At 35.1% G+C, this 20,324-nt stretch overlaps 3 protein-coding genes across 4 annotated transcripts in view; 1 reads left to right on the top strand and 2 right to left on the bottom strand.

The window, feature by feature from the left end:
* The first annotated feature begins 798 nt into the window (after nt 1–798).
* On the top strand, nt 799–5,128 carry LOC105130124 (endoplasmic reticulum oxidoreductin-1-like). 2 transcript variants are annotated; one of them, XM_011032473.1, is made up of 10 exons: nt 799–1,179; nt 1,269–1,400; nt 1,992–2,250; nt 2,614–2,724; nt 3,139–3,257; nt 3,606–3,710; nt 3,798–4,000; nt 4,246–4,369; nt 4,505–4,692; nt 4,783–5,128. In XM_011032473.1, the coding sequence occupies exons 1-9, from the start codon at nt 979–981 to the stop codon at nt 4,658–4,660; spliced, it is 1,410 nt and encodes a 469-aa protein (XP_011030775.1). In that variant the 5' UTR covers nt 799–978; the 3' UTR covers nt 4,661–4,692; nt 4,783–5,128. The 2 variants fall into 2 exon arrangements, with proteins under 2 accessions (XP_011030775.1, XP_011030774.1); XM_011032472.1 differs by having other exon boundaries at nt 4,505–5,128.
* A 356-nt stretch (nt 5,129–5,484) lies between these two features.
* Nucleotides 5,485–11,807, bottom strand: LOC105130123 (uncharacterized). The gene is made up of 18 exons (XM_011032471.1): nt 11,413–11,807; nt 11,248–11,310; nt 11,030–11,113; nt 10,319–10,914; nt 10,062–10,230; nt 9,892–9,959; nt 9,596–9,806; nt 9,438–9,514; nt 9,256–9,355; nt 9,078–9,176; nt 8,816–8,992; nt 8,436–8,721; nt 7,665–7,826; nt 7,345–7,560; nt 7,194–7,231; nt 6,924–7,087; nt 6,669–6,794; nt 5,485–6,545 (listed from the first exon to the last, which is right to left on the bottom strand). Exons 1-18 carry the CDS (start codon nt 11,525–11,527, stop codon nt 5,706–5,708), a joined length of 3,591 nt encoding a protein of 1,196 aa, XP_011030773.1. The 5' UTR covers nt 11,528–11,807; the 3' UTR covers nt 5,485–5,705.
* Nucleotides 11,808–13,784: 1,977 nt separating this feature from the next.
* Nucleotides 13,785–20,324, bottom strand: part of LOC105130122 (translation initiation factor IF-2, chloroplastic-like) — an 8,836-nt gene continuing 2,296 nt past the window's right edge. Inside the window, exons 3-12 of the mRNA XM_011032470.1 lie at nt 20,033–20,146; nt 19,687–19,836; nt 19,445–19,543; nt 19,303–19,365; nt 18,479–18,634; nt 18,274–18,339; nt 17,543–17,779; nt 16,296–16,571; nt 15,383–15,571; nt 13,785–14,321 (exon numbers count right to left, since the gene is read on the bottom strand). Coding sequence (XP_011030772.1) covers nt 14,160–14,321; nt 15,383–15,571; nt 16,296–16,571; nt 17,543–17,779; nt 18,274–18,339; nt 18,479–18,634; nt 19,303–19,365; nt 19,445–19,543; nt 19,687–19,836; nt 20,033–20,146 — 1,512 coding nt within the window. The 3' untranslated portion in view covers nt 13,785–14,159. The remainder of the gene's footprint in view (nt 14,322–15,382; nt 15,572–16,295; nt 16,572–17,542; nt 17,780–18,273; nt 18,340–18,478; nt 18,635–19,302; nt 19,366–19,444; nt 19,544–19,686; nt 19,837–20,032; nt 20,147–20,324) is intronic.

Genomic DNA, 20,324 nt, shown 5'->3' with positions numbered 1-20,324 from the left:
AATTTTATTTTGATAAGTAATTTTTATAAAAAATAAATTATTTTATAATATTTAATAGAATTATAAAAAATAAATTAATAAATATTTTCTAATATTTAATTATATCATTCAATAAATATTTTTTAATATTTAATTATATCATAAAAAATAACTGAAAAATAACCTATTAATATTTTATATTTTTTAAAATTTTATTAAAAAAATAAAGATTAATTTTTATAGATAAAAAAGTTAGAGAAGAATGAAATTGAATAAAATTTTTATAAATTATTTAAAATAAAATAAATAATAATCAAAATAATAAATATAAAATCTAGTAGATAAAAAATTAAAAAGATAATAAAATTAAAAAAATATAATTTTATAAATAATTTCAAATAAAATAAATAGTAATAAAAAATGAGATCAAATTTAATAAATAAAAAAATTTAATTAAAAAGATAAGAATTAAAAAGATAAGAATTTTTTTATTGATATAAAAATTAAATTTAAAAAAAAATAATTAAAAATAAAAAATTAAATTTTAAATAATCAATAAATAATAATAAATTTCTGATTTTTTCATAATTTTTAAATTTACAAAAAATAATTTTTATTCAAAACAATTTTTTTTAAAAAAACCAATTTAATTTTTTCTTAACGAGAAGATATCTTTTATGGATTAAGTTTTTTAATATTAAATAAACATAGAAAAACTTTTAAAGTGGAAACAGACTTCTCAATGAACTTTCCATATCTCATTAAAATCTATCTTCACTCTCCCTTTCACCCACTCTGCATTTTGATCTCACCACGTGTCCCTTACGCTTAGTCAACTGGGGCGTGCATCACACTCCCTCCCTTTGCGTAAACGTTTCGTGTGCCGTCGAATTTGATTCTCGTCGGTAGTCACGCATTTTATTTTAAATACTGAAAAACAAAAATCTGGGTTTGTAGGGTTTAACCGAAACAGGACCTGGGTCTGTCTTAGATTTTTAAATGGTGAAGAAAAACGAGAGCTTTAAGCCCAAACAAGAAAGCAAGGAGAGAAAGAGATGGAGTTCATGGGGGTTGATCGGGGCATTAGTGGCAGTTGCTCTGGCAGTAGCTGTAGCTGTTACTGTTTCTCCAATGTCCGCATCAAAGATTGGCTCTTTGATTAACAGCAATAACAAGTCATGTCAATGCCCTTCTTCTCAGGTACAATTCATTCTTTCTAGTTTTGGATGTTAATTGTTTGTGATTTGGCAATCATTTGTTTTTTTTTTTTTTTTTGGTTTTGAGCGCAGGATTCAGGGAAATATAAGGGAGTGATTGAGGGTTGTTGTTGTGATTATGAGAGTGTAGATAGTGTAAATGGAGAGGTGTTGCATCCTTTGCTTCAAGAGCTTGTTAAAACACCCTTTTTTCGGTATTTTAAGGTAAGGATTTTCTGTTTTTGTGTTATTTTGGGGTCATGTACTTTTAGTTTTATTGTGATAGTGAGTGTTTCTTGGTTAAATATTTTTGCACATGGTAAAGAAATGATGAAGATTATGGCTTTTTCTGCAATTTCAACCAGACCTGAGCAAATGATTCTTAGTTGTGGTGGTCAAGTATCAATGCAATAGGAAAATTAGTCTGTTTGGATGCTGGTGTTAGCCTGACATTCGTTTTGGGAGAACCTTTTTTGCTCTAAATTTTTCTGTAGTGGAAACAATAGGTTCATGTAAAGGCTTACAAAATGGACTTCATGTGGCACTTGTTCATTGAATTGGCTCCTTTTATGTGCTGAAGTGGCTGTTTCTAAATTATTTTGTTTCAATGTCACTTCTTGGGAACCATTTCAATATCAGGGAAGACATGGGTTAAGAGTGATTATCGTATTTGTGTCCAGAATAAATATTCAACAAAACATAAACATCAGTTTGTTCAATTTCCCATTGTGCTGTAAATCTGAGCAACTGTAATAGTTGACTACTGTGATTCTTTTATTTTCCTTTTTGACATGAGATGCATTTTCCTTATGGGAGGTTAAATTGTGGTGCGACTGCCCCTTCTGGCCCGATGATGGTATGTGCCGCTTGCGTGATTGCAGTGTTTGTGAATGCCCAGAAAATGAGTTCCCAGAACCTCTTAAGAAGCCATTCCTTCATGGTCTTCCAGCAGATGATGTGGCATGTCAAGAGGGAAGGCCACAGGCTGCTGTTGATCGCACATTAGACAGTGGAGCTTTTAAAGGATGGATAGAGACAGATAATCCATGGACAAATGATGACGAGACTGATAATGGTACCTGCTGACTTTTTGGTGAATGCAGACTGCATAATTTTCTTGGTTTTGAATCTTGAAGATCATGTAGTATCCAGCTTTCTACTGTATGGAAGGAGATATAGTATTTACAAATTGGAAAGTACATGATAACTTAGGCATCACTTTTGATTAATAAGACCATGAATACAATTAGCTTCGATTTAGTGATAACCTGGTGAGACTGCAACTGATTATTGAACTATCATGTTTCCCAATAGAAATTATAGAACCCTGAATTTTAGTATCACCTCAAACTGCTGTTACAAGTATTATCTTACCTTTAGTGAGGGGGTTATTTCTTAAAAGAACATTGCAGAGGCTTACTATTGAAGTATCTTGTAGATGGGATGACATATGTGAATCTCTTATTGAATCCGGAACGCTACACTGGTTATGTTGGTCCATCAGCTAGAAGAATATGGGATGCTGTTTACTCAGAGAATTGCCCAAAATGTAAGCTGATTTTTTAATAAAATGTCTTTTAAATTAGCAGAGCAGGCAATTGAATTTTGCTGACTGAGATAATTGGTTAATCTGTTGCATTTACTTGCATAGTTGAAATTGAATTTTGTTCCCTTTTGAGTTCTAAATCTTGGTTGAAGATATTTTATTGAACTAGTCAATCATGTAGAACTCAAACTGGTCTTTAATGAAACTCTTGCTTGAGGTGAAAGGAAAAAAAAAAAGGATTATATTCATCACTTTTTCTTAGATATTTTATTTTCTGCTGTTTCTCTCGAATTTGAAAGTCACCATGTTTTTCCTGTGATATGTGGTGAATCTCCATGAATGTCCATGTTTCTTCAAAGCTTCTAATTCTTAATTTTGATTTCTTTTCATTGCCATAATCCATTTAACTTCATGCAGATCCATCAGGAGAGATGTGCCAGGAGAAAAAAGTATTATACAAATTAATATCTGGCATCCACTCTTCCATTTCAATCCATATAGCTGCTGACTATCTTCTTGATGAGAGCACCAATAAGGTTTTCTTTCTGCCTTGTGCTATCAACACTGCTGTAATTCCTGTTTTGAATGTTCTCAACATAATAACTTACAAAATTTTAGGCATTGGCCACACTGCATCTCTCTTTTATACTATATTTCTTTTTGGTTCTTGAAGGTCCGTCTTGATAGAACCTTGTACATTATACAGTCATGTAGAGTTACCTAAATTGGATCATTTCCTGAAGTTTTATTCTGTCTATGTAATTTAGAATAACTAGATGAGTAATGCAGGGAAATTTTTAACAAAAATGAAATGAACTCAATGAAGACCAACCCAAATGTAATTAATTTTATTGGACACTGATGTTGTTTATGTACATTTTCAGTGGGGTCAGAACCCGGAATTGATGTATGATCGTGTTCTCAGATATCCTGATCGTGTCAGAAACTTGTACTTCACATTCCTCTTTGTTTTGCGCGCAGTGACTAAAGTGAGTACTGTAATACGTGTCTGGTAGATAATTTCAGACATTGATATTGGAGTTTGTTGGTGCTATTTTATTCAAAATTTGTTATAGGCAGCAGATTACCTGGAGCAGGCTGAGTATGACACTGGTAACCATACAGAGGACCTAAAGACAGAGTCTTTAGTGAGGCAGTTATTTCACAACCCCAAACTCCAAGCAGCTTGCCCTCTTCCATTTGATGAAGCTAAGTTATGGCAAGGTCAAAGTGGACCTGAACTGAAGCAGCAAATTCAAAAGCAATTCAGAAATATTAGGTCCTCTTTTTAAGTTTTGTCTTGAATGGAAGGCTCCTCTTATAAAGAGAGATTGATTTTCTTCATGCGTTTTCTTTAGGTCCTGATATTCAATTCTAGCAATTTTAAAGGACAGTAAAATGTGATTCTGAAAGACAATTTTTTCTCCTAAATTTTTTGAATTTCTTAACTAGCTAATTGATCATACCACTTTTTTTTAAATTATTTTGTATGCTTTATTAATATATCATATAAACATATTGCAGTGCATTGATGGACTGTGTTGGCTGTGAGAAGTGTAGACTCTGGGGAAAACTTCAGGTTCTTGGCCTTGGTACTGCATTGAAGATCCTCTTTTCTGTTGATGGTCAAAATCAGCTAAGCGAATCTGTGAGTTTTTGAATGTTCTGGATTTCATATGTTTTGCATATCATTAAAATCTCCAAAAGGACTGGTCACTGAATGGAATTGGTAAATCCAAATGTTAGCTCTGTTTAATATATGCTTGAACTGCTGTCATTGCAGCTCCAACTACAACGAAATGAAGTAATTGCTCTGGTAAATTTGCTCAGTCGACTCTCAGAATCTATCAAATACGTTTGTGAACAGGGACCTTCAATTGAGAAGACCATGGAGAGACATATATCAGATCCTTCTGAAACCAAGTATGCTAGTACATGACAGAGAGCAGGGGAGTCTCTGTCCCGGCTTTGGTAACTAATTGTTTATCCTACTAGATTGTTTAAGATTCATGGTACCAATGAGTGAAGCTGGTAAAACACATGCTGAAATGATGTTTGTAGGTTGGGGAAATCATAAGCATAGCAAATCATTGCTAGACACTGCTGTAAAAATTTTGAAGGCTGCTTTACAGTTATACATACCAGTATCGCTTAAGAGCAAAAGGTCAGGGGTTCTGCAGAAACACAGTTTTCCCGAGAACACAAGTCCACGCAAATGTTGGTATAAAATAGTCTGGAGTAGGCATGGTTTGAACACTTAAAATGTGGTACTCATTACTCAACATTTGCCTGATTGGGCCTGTGGTTGGTGGTTATATTCATGCTTCCCCCTTTTAAACAAAGAAAACAAGTATACGACACGTATTGATGCAAGTTTTGTTTCTCACTCCATGTGATTCATGTTTTTCGTCTTCGTTAAGTTGTCTTGTATCCTATACCAATTACTGTCTGGTTAAAAAAATCGTGGTATAATCATCTCTGTAATTATTTCCCTCTTCTATTTATCTGGACCTCACAATAATTGTTAGTATAACTTGTTTAACTAAAAGAGACATCGTAAGACACGATTTCGTTGAGATAACTGCACAAACCATTCAACGGATAATCTCATGGTGGTGTAGAACAGCATATCCCTAGTTCAAGTTGTTTTGATAGAGTGAGTGAATTCTACCAATTCTTCTGGTTCATAAACATGCTGCAGTGTGCTCCTCTAATTTCTGTTTGGCATGAAGAGATTGCAAGCATCCCCCCTTGCATCGGTGATTCTTCCACAAGAAAACGCCGTTTCATGTTTCCACCAGGCTCTGATACAGATGCGAACGCATCTGCCAAGGCTTCGCAAATGTGACGATTATGCAATTACAAGATTCAAACAGATGATTAGCATAATAAAAAAATACACACCATAGTCCTTTCTCACCCTTCTATTATACAAGAAGGAAGGAAGCAGATGTAATGTCAGATATCAGTGAGAAATGTATCAATTAGATTGGAGTTCTTGCCACTGTTCCACTATTCCACCTCCTTTCCTTTTCTCCTAGCATCTGCTTCTGCTGAGTTTCCCTCATTCCTGTTCTTCTACCATTTCCTAGCAATACCCTATGTGCGGTCCTGCCTCGACTTCCAATAGAGACTCTAACCTTCTCCATCCCGACATTTATACCACCTCTTCTCATATGTTGCTGCAGTGGGGACTTCATGTTAACTTTCTTTTGAAGGCTTCGTTTCAACATGGTGCTTATCCGCTTGGAGCCATATCTGATTTCTTTAGGGCTGTCGCATTGTGTCTGCTCAGGCAAACAATTCGTCTCAGACCCTTCCGAATCTTCTTTCATATCCACTTGACATAATGGAAATGAACTTGGTATACTCGGTACACTTGGGAGTGGAATCATTGAGTTCCGCCTTGGAGCTGGGGCTGCTAGGACGCGTCTTGCCGTTGTACAAATTGAGGCCCTGCCAGTCCTCTTCAGAAATCGTGGTTGATCAGCCATGGCAGGGTTGTTTTCTTTTTCAGTAGAGTCAGTCAACTTGACAACCCCCTCTGTGGAGGGAAGGGGGATTGTGGATTTGTAACTGGTGTTCCCCATTGGTGGCAGAGTCAGATTTGTCTGTTCTTTGTTCAACGCACCATTCACAGGTTCATCAAAATTCTTGTTACTCCCTAATATTCTATTTGAAAGCGGTGGCCTAGGCGGTGCAATAATTGGCTCATCTTGCTGCTGTTTCGTTTGCTGTTGCTGCTGTTGCTCGGCAATCTTTGTGTCCACATGCTGGCGTGCCAGCTTCCTTTCAACTAGGAGCTGTGCCTCAAGCTCCTTCACCTGCAAAATCAAAGAAAGAAAAGGGAAACTAAAGATCCATTTTCCAGCATAATGAAAAATGAAAAAATTGGTGAGCTGATTTACAAGTGAAGTTGTAATGGTTTCTGACAACCTATATACTACCTTATCTTGCAAGATCTTATATTTAAAATCCTTTTCTTTTGTCTTCAAGTCCAGTCCATTGATTGTATCCTCCAACTTCTTTATTTGCACATCTTTACTTTTCAAATCTTGCTTTGATTTCTCAGCCTTAACAGACAGGAGAGCCCATTTCCATGGACATACAGGAACAGTCAGACAGACATAATAGAAAGGTGATAACCATAGATTAAGGCTAAATAAAGAACAGGGCATTTAAAGTATAAGTTATCACTATACCATCTGCTTGTATCTCAGAAGTTCAGCATTGTCCAACTGTCTCTTTGCAGGCCCCAACTCTATCCCTCTAACTCTGCTTGCAAAATTGAGCGAGCATAGAGTCTCACCTAGGTCATTCTCATTGGGGCTGATCTGTAGAAACATGAGTGTCTTTGAATCTCCTCCTAAAAAACATGGATCCAGATATTAGTTTTACTCATTTTATACCTGCATAACTCATGTAAATCAACCCAAATTTATATTTACTGCATAGTTCAGCTAGAAAAGTACCCAGGGAGTCTTGAAGAAGGTGCGTGAGCTTGGAATTTCTGGACAGCAAGCAAACATGTTATTAACATTTACACTGAAGGTATGCTTATTGGGTTGTTAGTTTGCACTTAGAAAAATAACAAATCAAAGACTGGTTAAAATTTTTTATAACCTGAATGGGATGTGAGGGCTTTTAGTTGCGAGAGCAGATATGACATCACCAAGTGCAGATAATGATTTATTAATATTTTGAGTTTCCTTCAACCGCTCTCCTTGCACTTCTGTCTTCGCTATCCTCTCACTTCCTGCTAGGTCAACCAACCATAACTTGCTCTTTGTGCATTCCCCGTTCAATAAATTCTCTCCCTTCACCATAACACAGTGTATGCTGGATCAAGAACAATCCATTCGTTAGCCTTTACTCCCGTTACAAACACATTATGCAATTATTGAGTATAGATAAAAACTCAAATGGAGCATAGAGACACGGACCAGTGAGATCGGCTGCTGTGCTCATTAGCATTGGTAGAGCCAACTGCCCTTGCATTACTACCAGTTCTTAGAACTTGCCAAACCTCACTCATGTTGTGTACCTTTGCCTCAACCAGCCCAGGAACATGATGTAGTCCATCACCAGCTTGTCTTATTTCTAGCCTGCATTTCATATAATAATGAACATATATAGTAATAAGTTGAAGAAGCCAAGACTCCAATGCTTCGGTTAAACTGACCCAAAGATCATAAAAGTGAGGATAGAGGACAAATAGTAGATTGGTTAAAAACAGGAATACTGCTCTATTTCTTACTGCTGATGAGATATATCACAAATAATCTCATATTGGGATCTTAAAACGAGTGAAAGGAAATCTCAGGCTAATAATGAAAAAAAAAAGTGTATAGAAGTTTATCATAAAAAAACAAAGAACTGATTGTGAACATTTCATATTTTGTATTCCATTGATTCATGTTCTGGGAGCATATAGAAGTTAAGATGGAATATCATTCGAGATTTCAACATTGAAAAGGATTGAGTGTGTTTAAGTCATGCTGAATAGACTGCCAATCAAGCCCACAACAGGTTTTGCAAGTAAATAGCAACAAGGAACACGTGGATTTTACCCTTTATACAATTTTGATATTCTCAACTGTGTAAGATTCATTATCAGAATATAATGGTGATCGTGAAAAGAACATTCACTAAGTATAAAGATCGTAGAAAACATAAGATGAAAATGGAGAGAAAATACAAGGAATTCATACTACCTCTTCGCAGCCACTCCTGGCTGAGAGTCTGACACCAGCAAATCTTGTATTTGCTCATTATAAACTTCAAGAACGCTTACAGATACATCATATCGAAATAGCTTCTCTCTCTCCTTAATCATATGAAAAACTTGCTCAAGAGTCCTAAAATTTACTCCACGATCTTCTTCTGTACCCTCCATTGTAAAAGTTTTTCCAGTCCCCGTCTGTCCATATGCAAAAATACAGACGTTGTACCCATCCAAGACCGAGCTTGCAAATGGAGCAGTGTCTTCAAAAACATCAGCTGAGAAAACAAGCAAAAGCAATGGTTTATTATTGAAAGGAACAGAGTGGATAACTACAAGATCCAAAATGCACTTCACACAAGAGGTGATTACCTTGGTTTGCTTGGGGGCCAAAAACAGCATCAAACTTGAAGGTCTTTTTTGGAAGTCCATTTGACATAACAGTTAGCTCACCATCTTTAGCAGATTCAAAATCAATAGTCATTAAAGCTCCGGCTGCAACTTCTTCGGATTTTAGAGGCCGACACCGGCAAAACACCCTAATGTTTCCTGCAAGAAAGATTCAGAATTCAGTATACCATCTTTAAATTCCTAACATATAGAACTCCAGATATCTAAGCAAAAATAAATTTACCTTTCAACTCTAGAACCTTATTGTACAGTTCCTTTCTCTCTTTGGCTCCTTCAACAAATTTAATCTTTAGATCCTCATGCAAATCTACTTGCTGTTTCACTGTCAGAACAAAATAAGTGAATAAAAAGTGCAGAAGAAAGATAGCTGTGTTGGTCATATAAACAGTACATTGACCTACTTTTGAACAGAATAGTAGACCTTATATCGTCCATATCTACAAGGCAATTCTTGTATGCCAGTGCCTCCTCTGATAGCTTGATGTGCTCCATTTTCATAATCTGTTAAATGAAACCTTTTTAAAATAATGCAACATAGTACCAGATATTCCATGAGACAGATGTCAAAAACTCATAAAAGTACCTTCAGTTTTCTTGTCAAGTCTCTCAATGATGTGAACCACCTACTCTTCTCTTTCACTTGTCCCTCAATGGCAAAGGCTGCATACAAACAACCATCAGCACAATCAACATTTGTGGACAGTCAATGTGATTACTACAGACAACATTAGATTTCCATACCCAAGGACCCAACATGCATCGACTTGCGCATGAGCTCATTTTGGAGCTCCTGTAATGACTTCAGAGCATCTTGGCATTCCCTGCTCTTAAGTCGGTTTTCCCTCTTAAGTTCATCCATTGCCCTCCTCATCTCTGTTAATTCCCTTCTCTGAAACTCGTGATCTCTCAGTAGCTTCTGATAATCCCCTTCCACCTCAAGGTGACCTAATTCCTGCAGTTTAACCATCATTTTAGAGGCAATAATCTAATGTTTCTCACAAACTAAATTAGAATCTAAAAGGATTAAGAGGTCATACTTTGGGTGAATTGCACTCCGCTACTTGAGACATTCCTATATGTTTCAGTAATCTAGCTTCTCCAGTATCTGAAATAAGAAGTTTTAGAAAGCTTAACTAAATTTCTATCTTGAAACATGAACCAAAAACGATAGTTCAGAAACCAAAAGAAGATAGAAAACTGAACTTACTAGAAGAAAAATCTTTTGTAACAGAAATGCCACATACAATCGGTTTTCCCATCACTCCTTCAAATCTAATCAATAAGTCCTCATCACCCTCTACGAAAGCTTTCAGGCCAGATACAACCAGAGGTTTATTTGCGCCTACTTGTGCATATATGTCGAGGCATGACATAACCTACAAAAACAATCAATCATACAATAAGATGATGGCATTAGCAACCTCCATTGAAACTACTATTTGTTTTGGTTTCATGAATTCTCACCTTCTTCTCTTGTACAAAAACATCAAATACTCTTAGCCCAGGAGGGCCATCAGTGAATACAATTTCTGCAAGGTGCAAACTCACATCATAATTCCCAGGCTCCAGCGCCCGAAAACAATACGAGAAGTTACCATACCGTGCCGTTTGGTAAAGAGAAAGACCCCCATCCTGTCCATCCCCAATCGTAGCATCAGTCCTTACTGTATCACCACCCAGAAAACAATCATCCCCTAAAAACTCTACACCCCCAAAAACCACAGCCCTGTCAGTGCATCCTGCATTAATGCACACACCAGGAACAAAATCTTTCACCAATTTCTCTTCTTTTTCTTGCTGTGGAAGGAGCTCGAACGAAGATTCAGGAGACAACTCTTTGTTGAATGTTTGAAACACAGAAGAAAACTTTACACATGGACTCTTAATAGAGTCTTTCATATCAGACCCATCAATACCATTCTCCAAAGAAAGCTCAATTGAGCACTTGTTGTCATCCAATAATTCAGGAGAATCTCCATAAGCAGTTCTGGATATATCAGGTGAACCAGCACAAATGACCAGATCAGGAGATGTTAATGAAAACCCTAACATGGACCTACCTGAAAAAATAACACAAAATTCAATCAAATTCTTAAATCTTGATAACCCCAATAAAAAGTTCGATCTTGAAATCCAGTTCTTGATCAAAATTGTCAAAAGAAGAGATTTTTTTACCATCAATCGCCTCATTGTCAACTCGGTCTATCAGTTTTTTCATAGTAATTGATTCTACGCTTTGGCTTTCTTGCCAACACATATCTACAACAAGAAAGTGAAAAAAGAAGAAGAAGTTAATCATTCCTTTCAGAGATAACAGAGTGTTCCCAACAAAATTTAAATCAACAAAATTAACGGGTTTGCTTTAAATTTAGGGAAAAAAGACCACGCATCACCTTCATTTGAATCTGAATCTACCATGGCCAAAGTTTGAGACTTCGAAGAAATGAGTCCAGTCTCTAAACAAGAAAAAAGAGAGAAACAAAAGTTTAAAAACCCAAAAAATATCTACAAAACCAAGAAAGAAAAATTGGGTACTAGAGAAGGTGAAGTGATCTTACTTGAAGAGCAAGAGAGAGGGCTGGTATTATGTTGTTGTTGGTGGTGTACATCAGTCAGGAGAAGGGGGTCATGCCAATGAGGAGGTTGCTCATTAGTACTATTACTATCTTCCATGGAAACTGAATTGAATTCTTTAAAAGGGTTCAAAAGAAAAAGGGCACAGTTTTGAATGTGCAATCAATTGATGAGCTTTGAATTAGAATGATAGAGAAAAAAGGCAAGTGCTTTACAATCCTTTTGTTCTAGAGAGAGAGAGAGGAGAAAAGGGAAAGGGAGAGTTGTTTGGGTTGTAAATATTAACGTTGATTTGGCAATTCAAAGGTAAGAAAACATAGGATTCATTGTTTGATGGATGATTTGCCTTGGCTCAGATAGAGTTATGAAGAAAGGTGACCGTTGCTCCTTCCTTTTTTTGAATTTTGAAACATAGGAGCCGGGCTCACTGCGTGCTTGCTTGGGCCATGAAATCTTCTAAAGCGTGTATAATGCATACTTAAATTAAATATTTAATTACAATTTAGTTACTATATTTCAAACGATTTTGTAAATTAGTCCTTCTACTTTCATTCCCTTCATCCTGGTTGACAACCGTGATTTATCTTGAAATTACAAAAAAATAACTTTGCAATGCGTTTTTAATTTTATCTGCTGTAGGTGAGCTGGAGAACATTGATTAGAGATGGATTAAGAAAAAAACAATAAAATTGTAATAAAAATCCAATAGGACTAGATACAAACAAATATGAAAATATAAGGACTTAATTATATCCACAAAAGGATCAAATGTATCAATTAATTAACAAAAAAAAAAAGAGGTCTTGAATATAAAATATAGAGAAATTATATGTCACATGCTAAATTCTAATAATTTTTATTTTTGTTCAAAAATTTATTTTTATTTATTTTTGGATCCATAACTTTTTTTTAAAAAAAAATTATCAATTAAGCTACTTTTCCATGAAAAAACTCATCGTTTTTTGTATCAATAAATTTTATTTAACGAGAAAAGTTTAATGATGATGGTTTTTTTTAATATTTCTACATAAAGGAGATTAAACTTGGTTTAGAGAATTTTTATTTAGTTAATTTTTATTTTTTGGTTGATTTTGGAGTTATTAGATGATTTGATGAGATATTTATGGTATTTTTAGATAAAAATTTATTAAAATTTTTTAACCCAAAACACCTTTTTCCTTCTTTTTTTTCCCCATCAATATGGCAGCCTGAATCAGGATTACTACTCAGTAGATGATGCCCCGTAACATATTGTTGTTATTTAATAAAAACAAAATAAGAGGCAGATTATATATTGTCCACCCCTTAACAAAAAAAAAAAAATAATGGCTCAAGCGTCTAGCTCTACCTTGGCCCAAGTGCTTGCACTATTTTATAAAGGGTCTAGTCATTGAGGGCTAATAAGACTCATAAGTCTGAGTTCTTTTTTCTTTGGCCCTTTGCCCTTTTTTTTAATTATTTTTTGTCATCATTTTATTTTTTGGTTTTTTTAATTTTATTATTGAATGATTTATATTTTATTTTTTTAATTTAATTTTATCTTTCAGTATTATTAATTATAATTTAATTTTTATATTTTTTATCATATAATAAAAATAAAAATAATTCAATTTAATATATTCCATAACCATATCACAAGTTTTGTTAATTAACTAGGATTAACTAGATTTATTTTCTTTTTAGTTTTTTTGGAGCTAACAAGTTAATAAGATTATATTAAAATAATTTTTATATGATTTAATTTAAAATTTGGACTAAACAAAAAATTAAATGAAGAATTTTTAAATTTAACATGTTATACCAAGTTTAATAACAACACCAAATTTTTTTTTATAATTTATTATAGTCTATATATTATTTTCTCACATTCAAAGGTTTTTTTGGTTCCAAGTTGCAATATAAGTTGCAATATAGCATGAAATATAACCTTAAAACACTTAAAAAAAACTGGCTTCCCAATCTGCTTCACTATTAAAATTGTGAATTGTCTTTCAAATATGATGCAGCAAGATTTACCATTCTCATAAAACGTAGCATAAGATTCATACAATCTTTCCTAACCCAACATTATTTTCTTTAGTTTTTGGACCCTTAAACCAAAAATTAACAAAAATTGTATGTTAAATACTCAATAACTTAATGAATATCAGTACCTTTTCTTTTCTTCTAAAATTTTAGCAGCACATGTAATTACAGAATTTAAAGAGTCTGGTGCCCCCTCTATATACAACATGGCTTCTAGGGTAACTCTGAAAATTAGAATTTCTGAAAAAAAAGGTGATTATAATTACAAAGTTTGGCCTTCCTCTACTTCTGTTTGCTGTAACTTTGAGTAGCTAAATTTTAAGAGACAATGTAGGAGGTCGTGCATGCCTAATTCTGAGCGCCTTCAAAAAAAATTTAATTTCTTTCAGAAATGTTACATTGTCTTGGCACAATGAATCTTGAGGAACTTGTATGATTGCTCCTTTACAGAAAGTAACTGAGATCCGGTATGTGTTACTATATATACAACAAAATAGCATACAACACTGGACAAAATCACCTCAAGCTCCGATCCTGCACGCCCTGCGGTTGACATGAATTGGATGTGTTGGGCAGCTCATCTGTATTCCACGAACTGAGCAAATGTTAAGAGCACTACTTCGATAGTGCTGCCTTTATTGTCCTGTAATGCTTTGGTTTCCATTAGGAGAACCGAATATATTCAGCTATAGAGCCGCATGCTGAGCTACATGTTGATTCCTGCCTCTTCCAGTGCAGCTGCCATGGAGGCTGAGGCCTCTTCGAGGGTTCGCTTCTTCTCTACCGTGTTGAAGGCCTCTATAGCATCACCTTCCTCCCAATCATCATAATCTTCCGCCCCAATACCACATTCTAGTCCGGCATTTACCTGTCAGGAAAAGATCAAATTTGTGGAGCTAAGATTGATGCTAATGAAAAACATGGAGGTGTCTGAAAAGATCTTCAAGCCTAATGAATCGGAGAATTGCAAGTTAATAGATGTTATGGATTGATAGTTGATAAAGAAAAGCATATTGGAATAAGACCAGGTATATACGAGGCATCAAGTTAGAGGACAGCATGTTACAGCCACTAGGGAAGCCATTTTGCAATCTTAAACAGCATAAGAAAATTCACCAATAAAAATAAAAGGCAGAGTACTTCAATAAATAACATAAATACGGAGGTAGAGAAGAGGCTACATTTCTCATAATTAGATTCCACAAATTGACCCAAGAAAGCAAAGCATAAAAGTTAAAGGAATTGATCTCAACAAATAGTCAAATACATAAAAATTGGATGATTCAGTCATCTCATTCAAACACAATAATTGCAGCAACTTTAAATTCCCATTACTTCACAAAAGCAAAGCATAAAAGTTAAAGAATTGATCTCAACAAATAGTCAAATACAATAAAAATTGGATGATTCAGTCATCTCATTCAAACACAATAATTGCAGCAACTTTAAATTCCCATTACTTCACAAAAAAAAGTCTCCCATATTGCAATCGTGCTAATTCATGAATAATGCAAGCACATCCCCTTAAAGAGACCGAATTGCGAAATCACATTATGCATATCATTCAACCTTTAACATCATCCTCACAGAATAGCAGAGTTATTAAGGACATCAAGTCAATGGATAAAACATGCCTCTATAAAATATCATTAGAAATTCCAAAGGAAAGGAAAAGCAAAGCAGTTATAGATATTTGATGGACAACTCACTAAAAGCTCTGTACAAACCAAGTCTGTAAGCTAGTAATGAATAAATACACTTCATGAGATGTAACCATGCTGCACAATGCTCAACAGAAATGCAGGTCTCTGGAGGGTGTGATAGAGCACCAGTATCAACTAAATTTACAAGCTTGCTGATACTGTAATACTGGAAGGAGACCATATAACACACTATAACAAAGCAAAGTTACTGGCATAAAAATCTTACCTCCTTCACTATTTCCTTAACACGTTTCAGTGAATCAAGGACACCAACATGGACTGTTTTTCTATTTCGGACAATCCTAATTCCACAGCCTTTTACTATTTTGCCTTCTGTTACCATGCATCCAGCAACACGACCACTGCCGCTGCTAAATACTGCCCGGACTTCTGCTGAGCCAATTATCTCTTGTTCCTATCAATACGCAAGTAGCAAAACAGTAAATATGCTGCAATAGATATTTCACAACATTAAAGCAAAGGCAGCACATTCTCACAAGTAAAAAATATTCCTGACTCAAATGAACATGTATTCCATGATAAGTGTTTTTGAAGGCAGTCCTTTAAAAAAGAGGAATGGAGAATAAGCACAAGCATTGTCCTAACCTGGAACCAATGAACTAAACAATTGATAGTAATGCTACGAGTATGAAACAACAGCATGCCTGTACTATGATATGATGAACAAGCATATACCATGATGCAGAACTCCTATATAACATCTTGGAAGTTCTTTTTAGAGTTTGTTTCCACAATTTATATATATATATATATATATTGCATTCATATCAAAATCAAAGAATATCCAACACATTAAAAATGTAATGCAAAGAGACAGAAAATTAACAATTCCCAGCAAGGTAAGGACATGTAGCTCAACAGAAAAAAAACATTAAAAAAACCAAATCCAATCTGCCTTTTATTCAACCCCCAAACCCCCCATAAAAGTGATGGGACCAAAATAAACAAATAGACACACACACACACACACAAAAAAAAAAGAAGCCACAGATGGAATTTTTTTTTGCCATGCATATATTCCCAATCATGCACAATGTAATGCAGGATATACATGGAGTATAAATAGCATCAGCAAGCTAAGTTTGATAGAAAGAAACAAGTGATGCATTAGAATTAACCTCCACAGGCTCCAGAAGTCCTTCCATTGCATTTCGCACATCATCAATGAGTTCGTAGATAACTCTATATAGCCGAATCTCAACACCTTGTCTTTCTGCGTAGCTTTTGACAGAACCTGGAGCTTTGACATTAAATCCTAAAATTATAGCTTCTCTAGCAACAGCAAGATCAACATCGCTGTTGCTTACATCTCCTGTAGCTTGCAAGAGGAACTTCAAAGTGACATTATCTCGAGGGAGCACTTGTAAAGCTTGCCTGATAGCTTCAATAGATCCCTATTTATAATAAAGAGAAACTAATTTTACTTGCACTTAAAGTATGAAGTTTAAACCATATTATGATCAAATGCCATGAATTTTGTCAAAAAACCTCAGAGCAACAGAACAATATTTTGATGAAGGCATGAATGTGTATGCATGCACAGCTGTGCCTAGCCATCCCCGTGAAGCAATCAAGCAAAAAAATGCATTGCTATTATTGAGAAATTTTGATTTTGCCTATAGCAAGATTCAGCAGCATTTCCTAGCATGAGTAAATGATTTTCACTGCACATTTTTAAACACCCAATTTTCTCATACACCAATTTTCCATAGAAATTGGTGGTTGGTGATCGATACATAACTTCAAAGCCCAATTACAAGTAATCATCATAGATTTCGAGGGCATTTGGTACAGCTATAAACTTATTTTTACCTTTAAATTCTGGAATTAAAAATAAAAAGTTTATCTATAAGTAACTCATAAAAATTGATCCAAATTCTGCCTCAAACAGAAGTCAGTAAACCTTTACTTTCACTCAAAACATATTAAATCAGAGGGACATGAAGAGAGAGTTGAAGCATTTTTTTTTTTAATAGAATCAGAGACATACATTTGTTCAACTTAAAAGAATTTTACCAAAGTAACTTGTGGAAAGCACCTTTTTAGTTATAAAACAAAGTCATATAGTCAAACCAAATGGCTTGTTGGAGCATCTTTCACATTCTTTATTATAAGATAGATTCAAATTTGTTTTTGTGCATCCATATTACCACCTATTAAATGATCTATTCATGAAATGGATCTAGAGAATTAATACCTAGATTTGAAATGCATCACATGAGTGAAAGCAAGTAAAATAAAAAAGTCAATATCACAAATTTGCCAACACAACTTGATTTCAACAGAAGACGCAATAGTGAAAAAGAAAACGTCATGAGAATTGCTTTTATATGGATATGGTAAAACGCGAAGCAAATGCACATACCTGAAGATCGACTTTCATTATTATATTCAGCTGGTGCAAGTCTAATCCAGAGAGCTTTCCTGCTGAGACAGCCGAAGCTAAGGAAGAAAGGGTCACCTTCCCATCTCCAGCCTTGGCCGATATGCGTTCATTCCATAATGATTCTGCACGTTTCTCTGCCTTTTCACGAGCAATATCAAGGGAGGCAACAACCTCAAACTCATCACCAGCAATTGGTACATTACTCAAACCAATAACCTGTAAAGAACAGTGTAACGTATTTGCAAGATTATTTTCAAATGAAGACTTGTATGAATTAGTCATGTGAGAAAGAATCACACAAATAGATAGGGATCCATGAACCATAAAACATAATATAAAAAGAAAAAAATGGGGATTAGTTTATTGTTGTAATCACCTGAGCAAACCATGTACAAGTACTTTTTCAAATGGGAATTGAGCTGGATCCCCAGAATTCTAACTGTTTCAATAATACCAACATACAGGGGGTTTCTGTATTTATAGTCAATTAAATTTTCATGCTTATCCTAATTACTAGTTTAGTTGATGCATGGCAAAGGAGCATTATAATGGTTTTTGATCTTGAAAATTCCAACAATAATGAAAGAAACAAGAAAAAAGAATCACAGCTACATTCTTTTTTTATGAAAAAGGCCCACACAAAAATAAGTGACATATAATACAGCATGTATGCAAACAAAGATAAACAAGGAAAAAGAATAACAACAAACCTGTACAGGCATAGATGGTCCAGCTTCATCAACTCGTTTTCCACCATCATCAAATAAAGCCCGCACCTGAAAATGGCATAACAAAGAAATCCTCCAAGGTGGGTGAGCATTTCAAAATTAACATTTAAATCACATTAGGCTGCAGGTATTTTCTTAAAGAACGTTATGAGTTTTTCTTTTGAAATTCAAACTCTAACTAACAAACCTTTCCAAAGGCTTGTCCACAAACCACTACATCCCCTCTTTTCAGGGTGCCATTCTGTACAATAAACGTTGCTACTGGCCCTTTAGATTTATCAAGACCTGCTTCAATAACAGTGCCCTTTGCATTTCTATCTGGATTAGCCTTCAATTCTTGTAACTGAAACAATCATGCATGAAGTCAGAAAACATAAATAGCACGCTGTTAAATGCATGCTACATCCCATTCATTCCAGGGAATCATGATGGCTTTGAATTGATGAATTGTATTGTGTATCTAGGTTTTGTGGCTGATATCTAATGTAGTTTTGGGAGAGAGTACACATTAATATGCCTGTATGCATCTTTGACTGTCCCCTGAGTGCTTGTTAAATCACACACTTCATATTCAATTTTCTAAAGGATCCAGCAAGAGAAATTTCAAGGGACAATTACAAGATAACGCATTTATTGGGGAACAAAAGTTATTCTTCTCATTACATATACTGCAACTACTACTACCACTACTACTACTACTACAAAATTCCTAGCAATTAATTAGATTGATGAAATATTTGTCTGACAAGCCAAGCAGACAGAGGATCCCGCATTTTCTCTCTCTGCCCTGATTAAAAAGCTACAGCAAGCTACTCAACTAATTAAATATATAATGCAAGATATCACTTAACAATATTCCTAGCAGAGGGAGAGAGAACTACAACCATCTGGAAAATAAGTTCATGGATCCAATTTTGACCACCCAAATGGCCAATGGACTATGATTATTTCATTGCACGAGAAACAAAAAAATTGGAAGAGCTAGTAGGAGTGCCAATAAATTTAACTGACCTCTGCCACAAGCATAACAGTTTCCAACAAATCATCTATATTTTCCCCCTTGAGAGCGCTTATCTGTTAAAAGGAGTCACAAAAATATAAGCGTCTACAGAAGGATAAAGCAAAAAAGAAAGTTGCAATAAATTAAAAATACCTGAACCATTGGGACATCACCACCCCAGTCCTCTGGCATGAGACCAATAGAAGAGAGCTCTTGCATGACTCTTTCTGGATTGGCTCCATCTTTATCTATCTGGTTGAATTGAAGAAAAAACAGGGTCAGAAAGTCATGCCAACACCACCCAAACCAAAGGTATTTCGAAATGCAGCTGGGCGAGTGTTTCTTCCTTTGTTTCTTTCTGAAAACAACAAAACCCACTTTTTTTTCTGACATACCTTATTTATTGTGATTACAATGGGCACTCCAGCTGCTTTGGCGTGAGCTATGGCCTCCATAGTCTGAGGACGAATCCCATCATCAGCAGCCACCACAATAATAGCAATGTCAGTCACCCTTGCTCCACGGGCTCTCATTGCTCCAAATGCCTGCGGCAGCAGATAAAATAGAAATTATCTACATAAAAGGCAAGCGTGTTCGGTTCCCAGATAAGTTTATAAAATCATCTAAGAAGAACATTAGCTGATTAAACAAAGATTAGTGGACATCAGACATGATCAGCAAAGTATTTACCTATTTGGCAATAAACAATTGTAGCTAACAGTAATTGGATAACATGCTTACCTCGTGCCCAGGAGTATCAAGGAAAACACATGGTTGCAACTTGCCATCCACAGGTATCAAAACTTTATATGCTCCAATTCCTTGTGTGATCCCACCAGCTTCTGAGGCAGCCACCTGTAAATTTCCATCTGTCAGGCTACAGTTAAATCATGTGCATGCCATGTTAGAACAGTGGACATATAGCTTCAGAAACCAATCAATCCCAAATCAATTTGAGGTTTACAGGTTAGACATCCTACATCTTCCTCCTATCACAAGTACACCGCCAGAAAAAAAAAAAAAAACTTTATTG

Source organism: Populus euphratica, unplaced genomic scaffold, assembly GCF_000495115.2.
Source record: "Populus euphratica unplaced genomic scaffold, PopEup_1.0 scaffold95.1, whole genome shotgun sequence".
NCBI classification, from domain to species: Eukaryota; Viridiplantae; Streptophyta; class Magnoliopsida; order Malpighiales; family Salicaceae; genus Populus; species Populus euphratica.
The sequence above is the reverse complement of the archived record's forward strand: the minus strand, read 5'-3'. Positions and strand labels throughout refer to the sequence as shown.

Coding starts and splice junctions, on each gene's coding strand:
- LOC105130124 (XM_011032473.1), top strand. CDS start 979: ATGGTGAAGAAAAACGAGAGCTTTAAGCCCAAACAAGAAAGCAAGGAG. Junction 3,258..3,605: donor TTGATGAGAGCACCAATAAG/GTTTTCTTTCTG, acceptor GTACATTTTCAG/TGGGGTCAGAACCCGGAATT. Junction 3,711..3,797: donor TTTTGCGCGCAGTGACTAAA/GTGAGTACTGTA, acceptor AATTTGTTATAG/GCAGCAGATTACCTGGAGCA.
- LOC105130123 (XM_011032471.1), bottom strand. CDS start 11,527: ATGGAAGATAGTAATAGTACTAATGAGCAACCTCCTCATTGGCATGAC. Junction 9,960..10,061: donor TACAAAAGATTTTTCTTCTA/GTAAGTTCAGTT, acceptor TTCTTATTTCAG/ATACTGGAGAAGCTAGATTA. Junction 9,515..9,595: donor GATGCATGTTGGGTCCTTGG/GTATGGAAATCT, acceptor GTTTGTATGCAG/CCTTTGCCATTGAGGGACAA.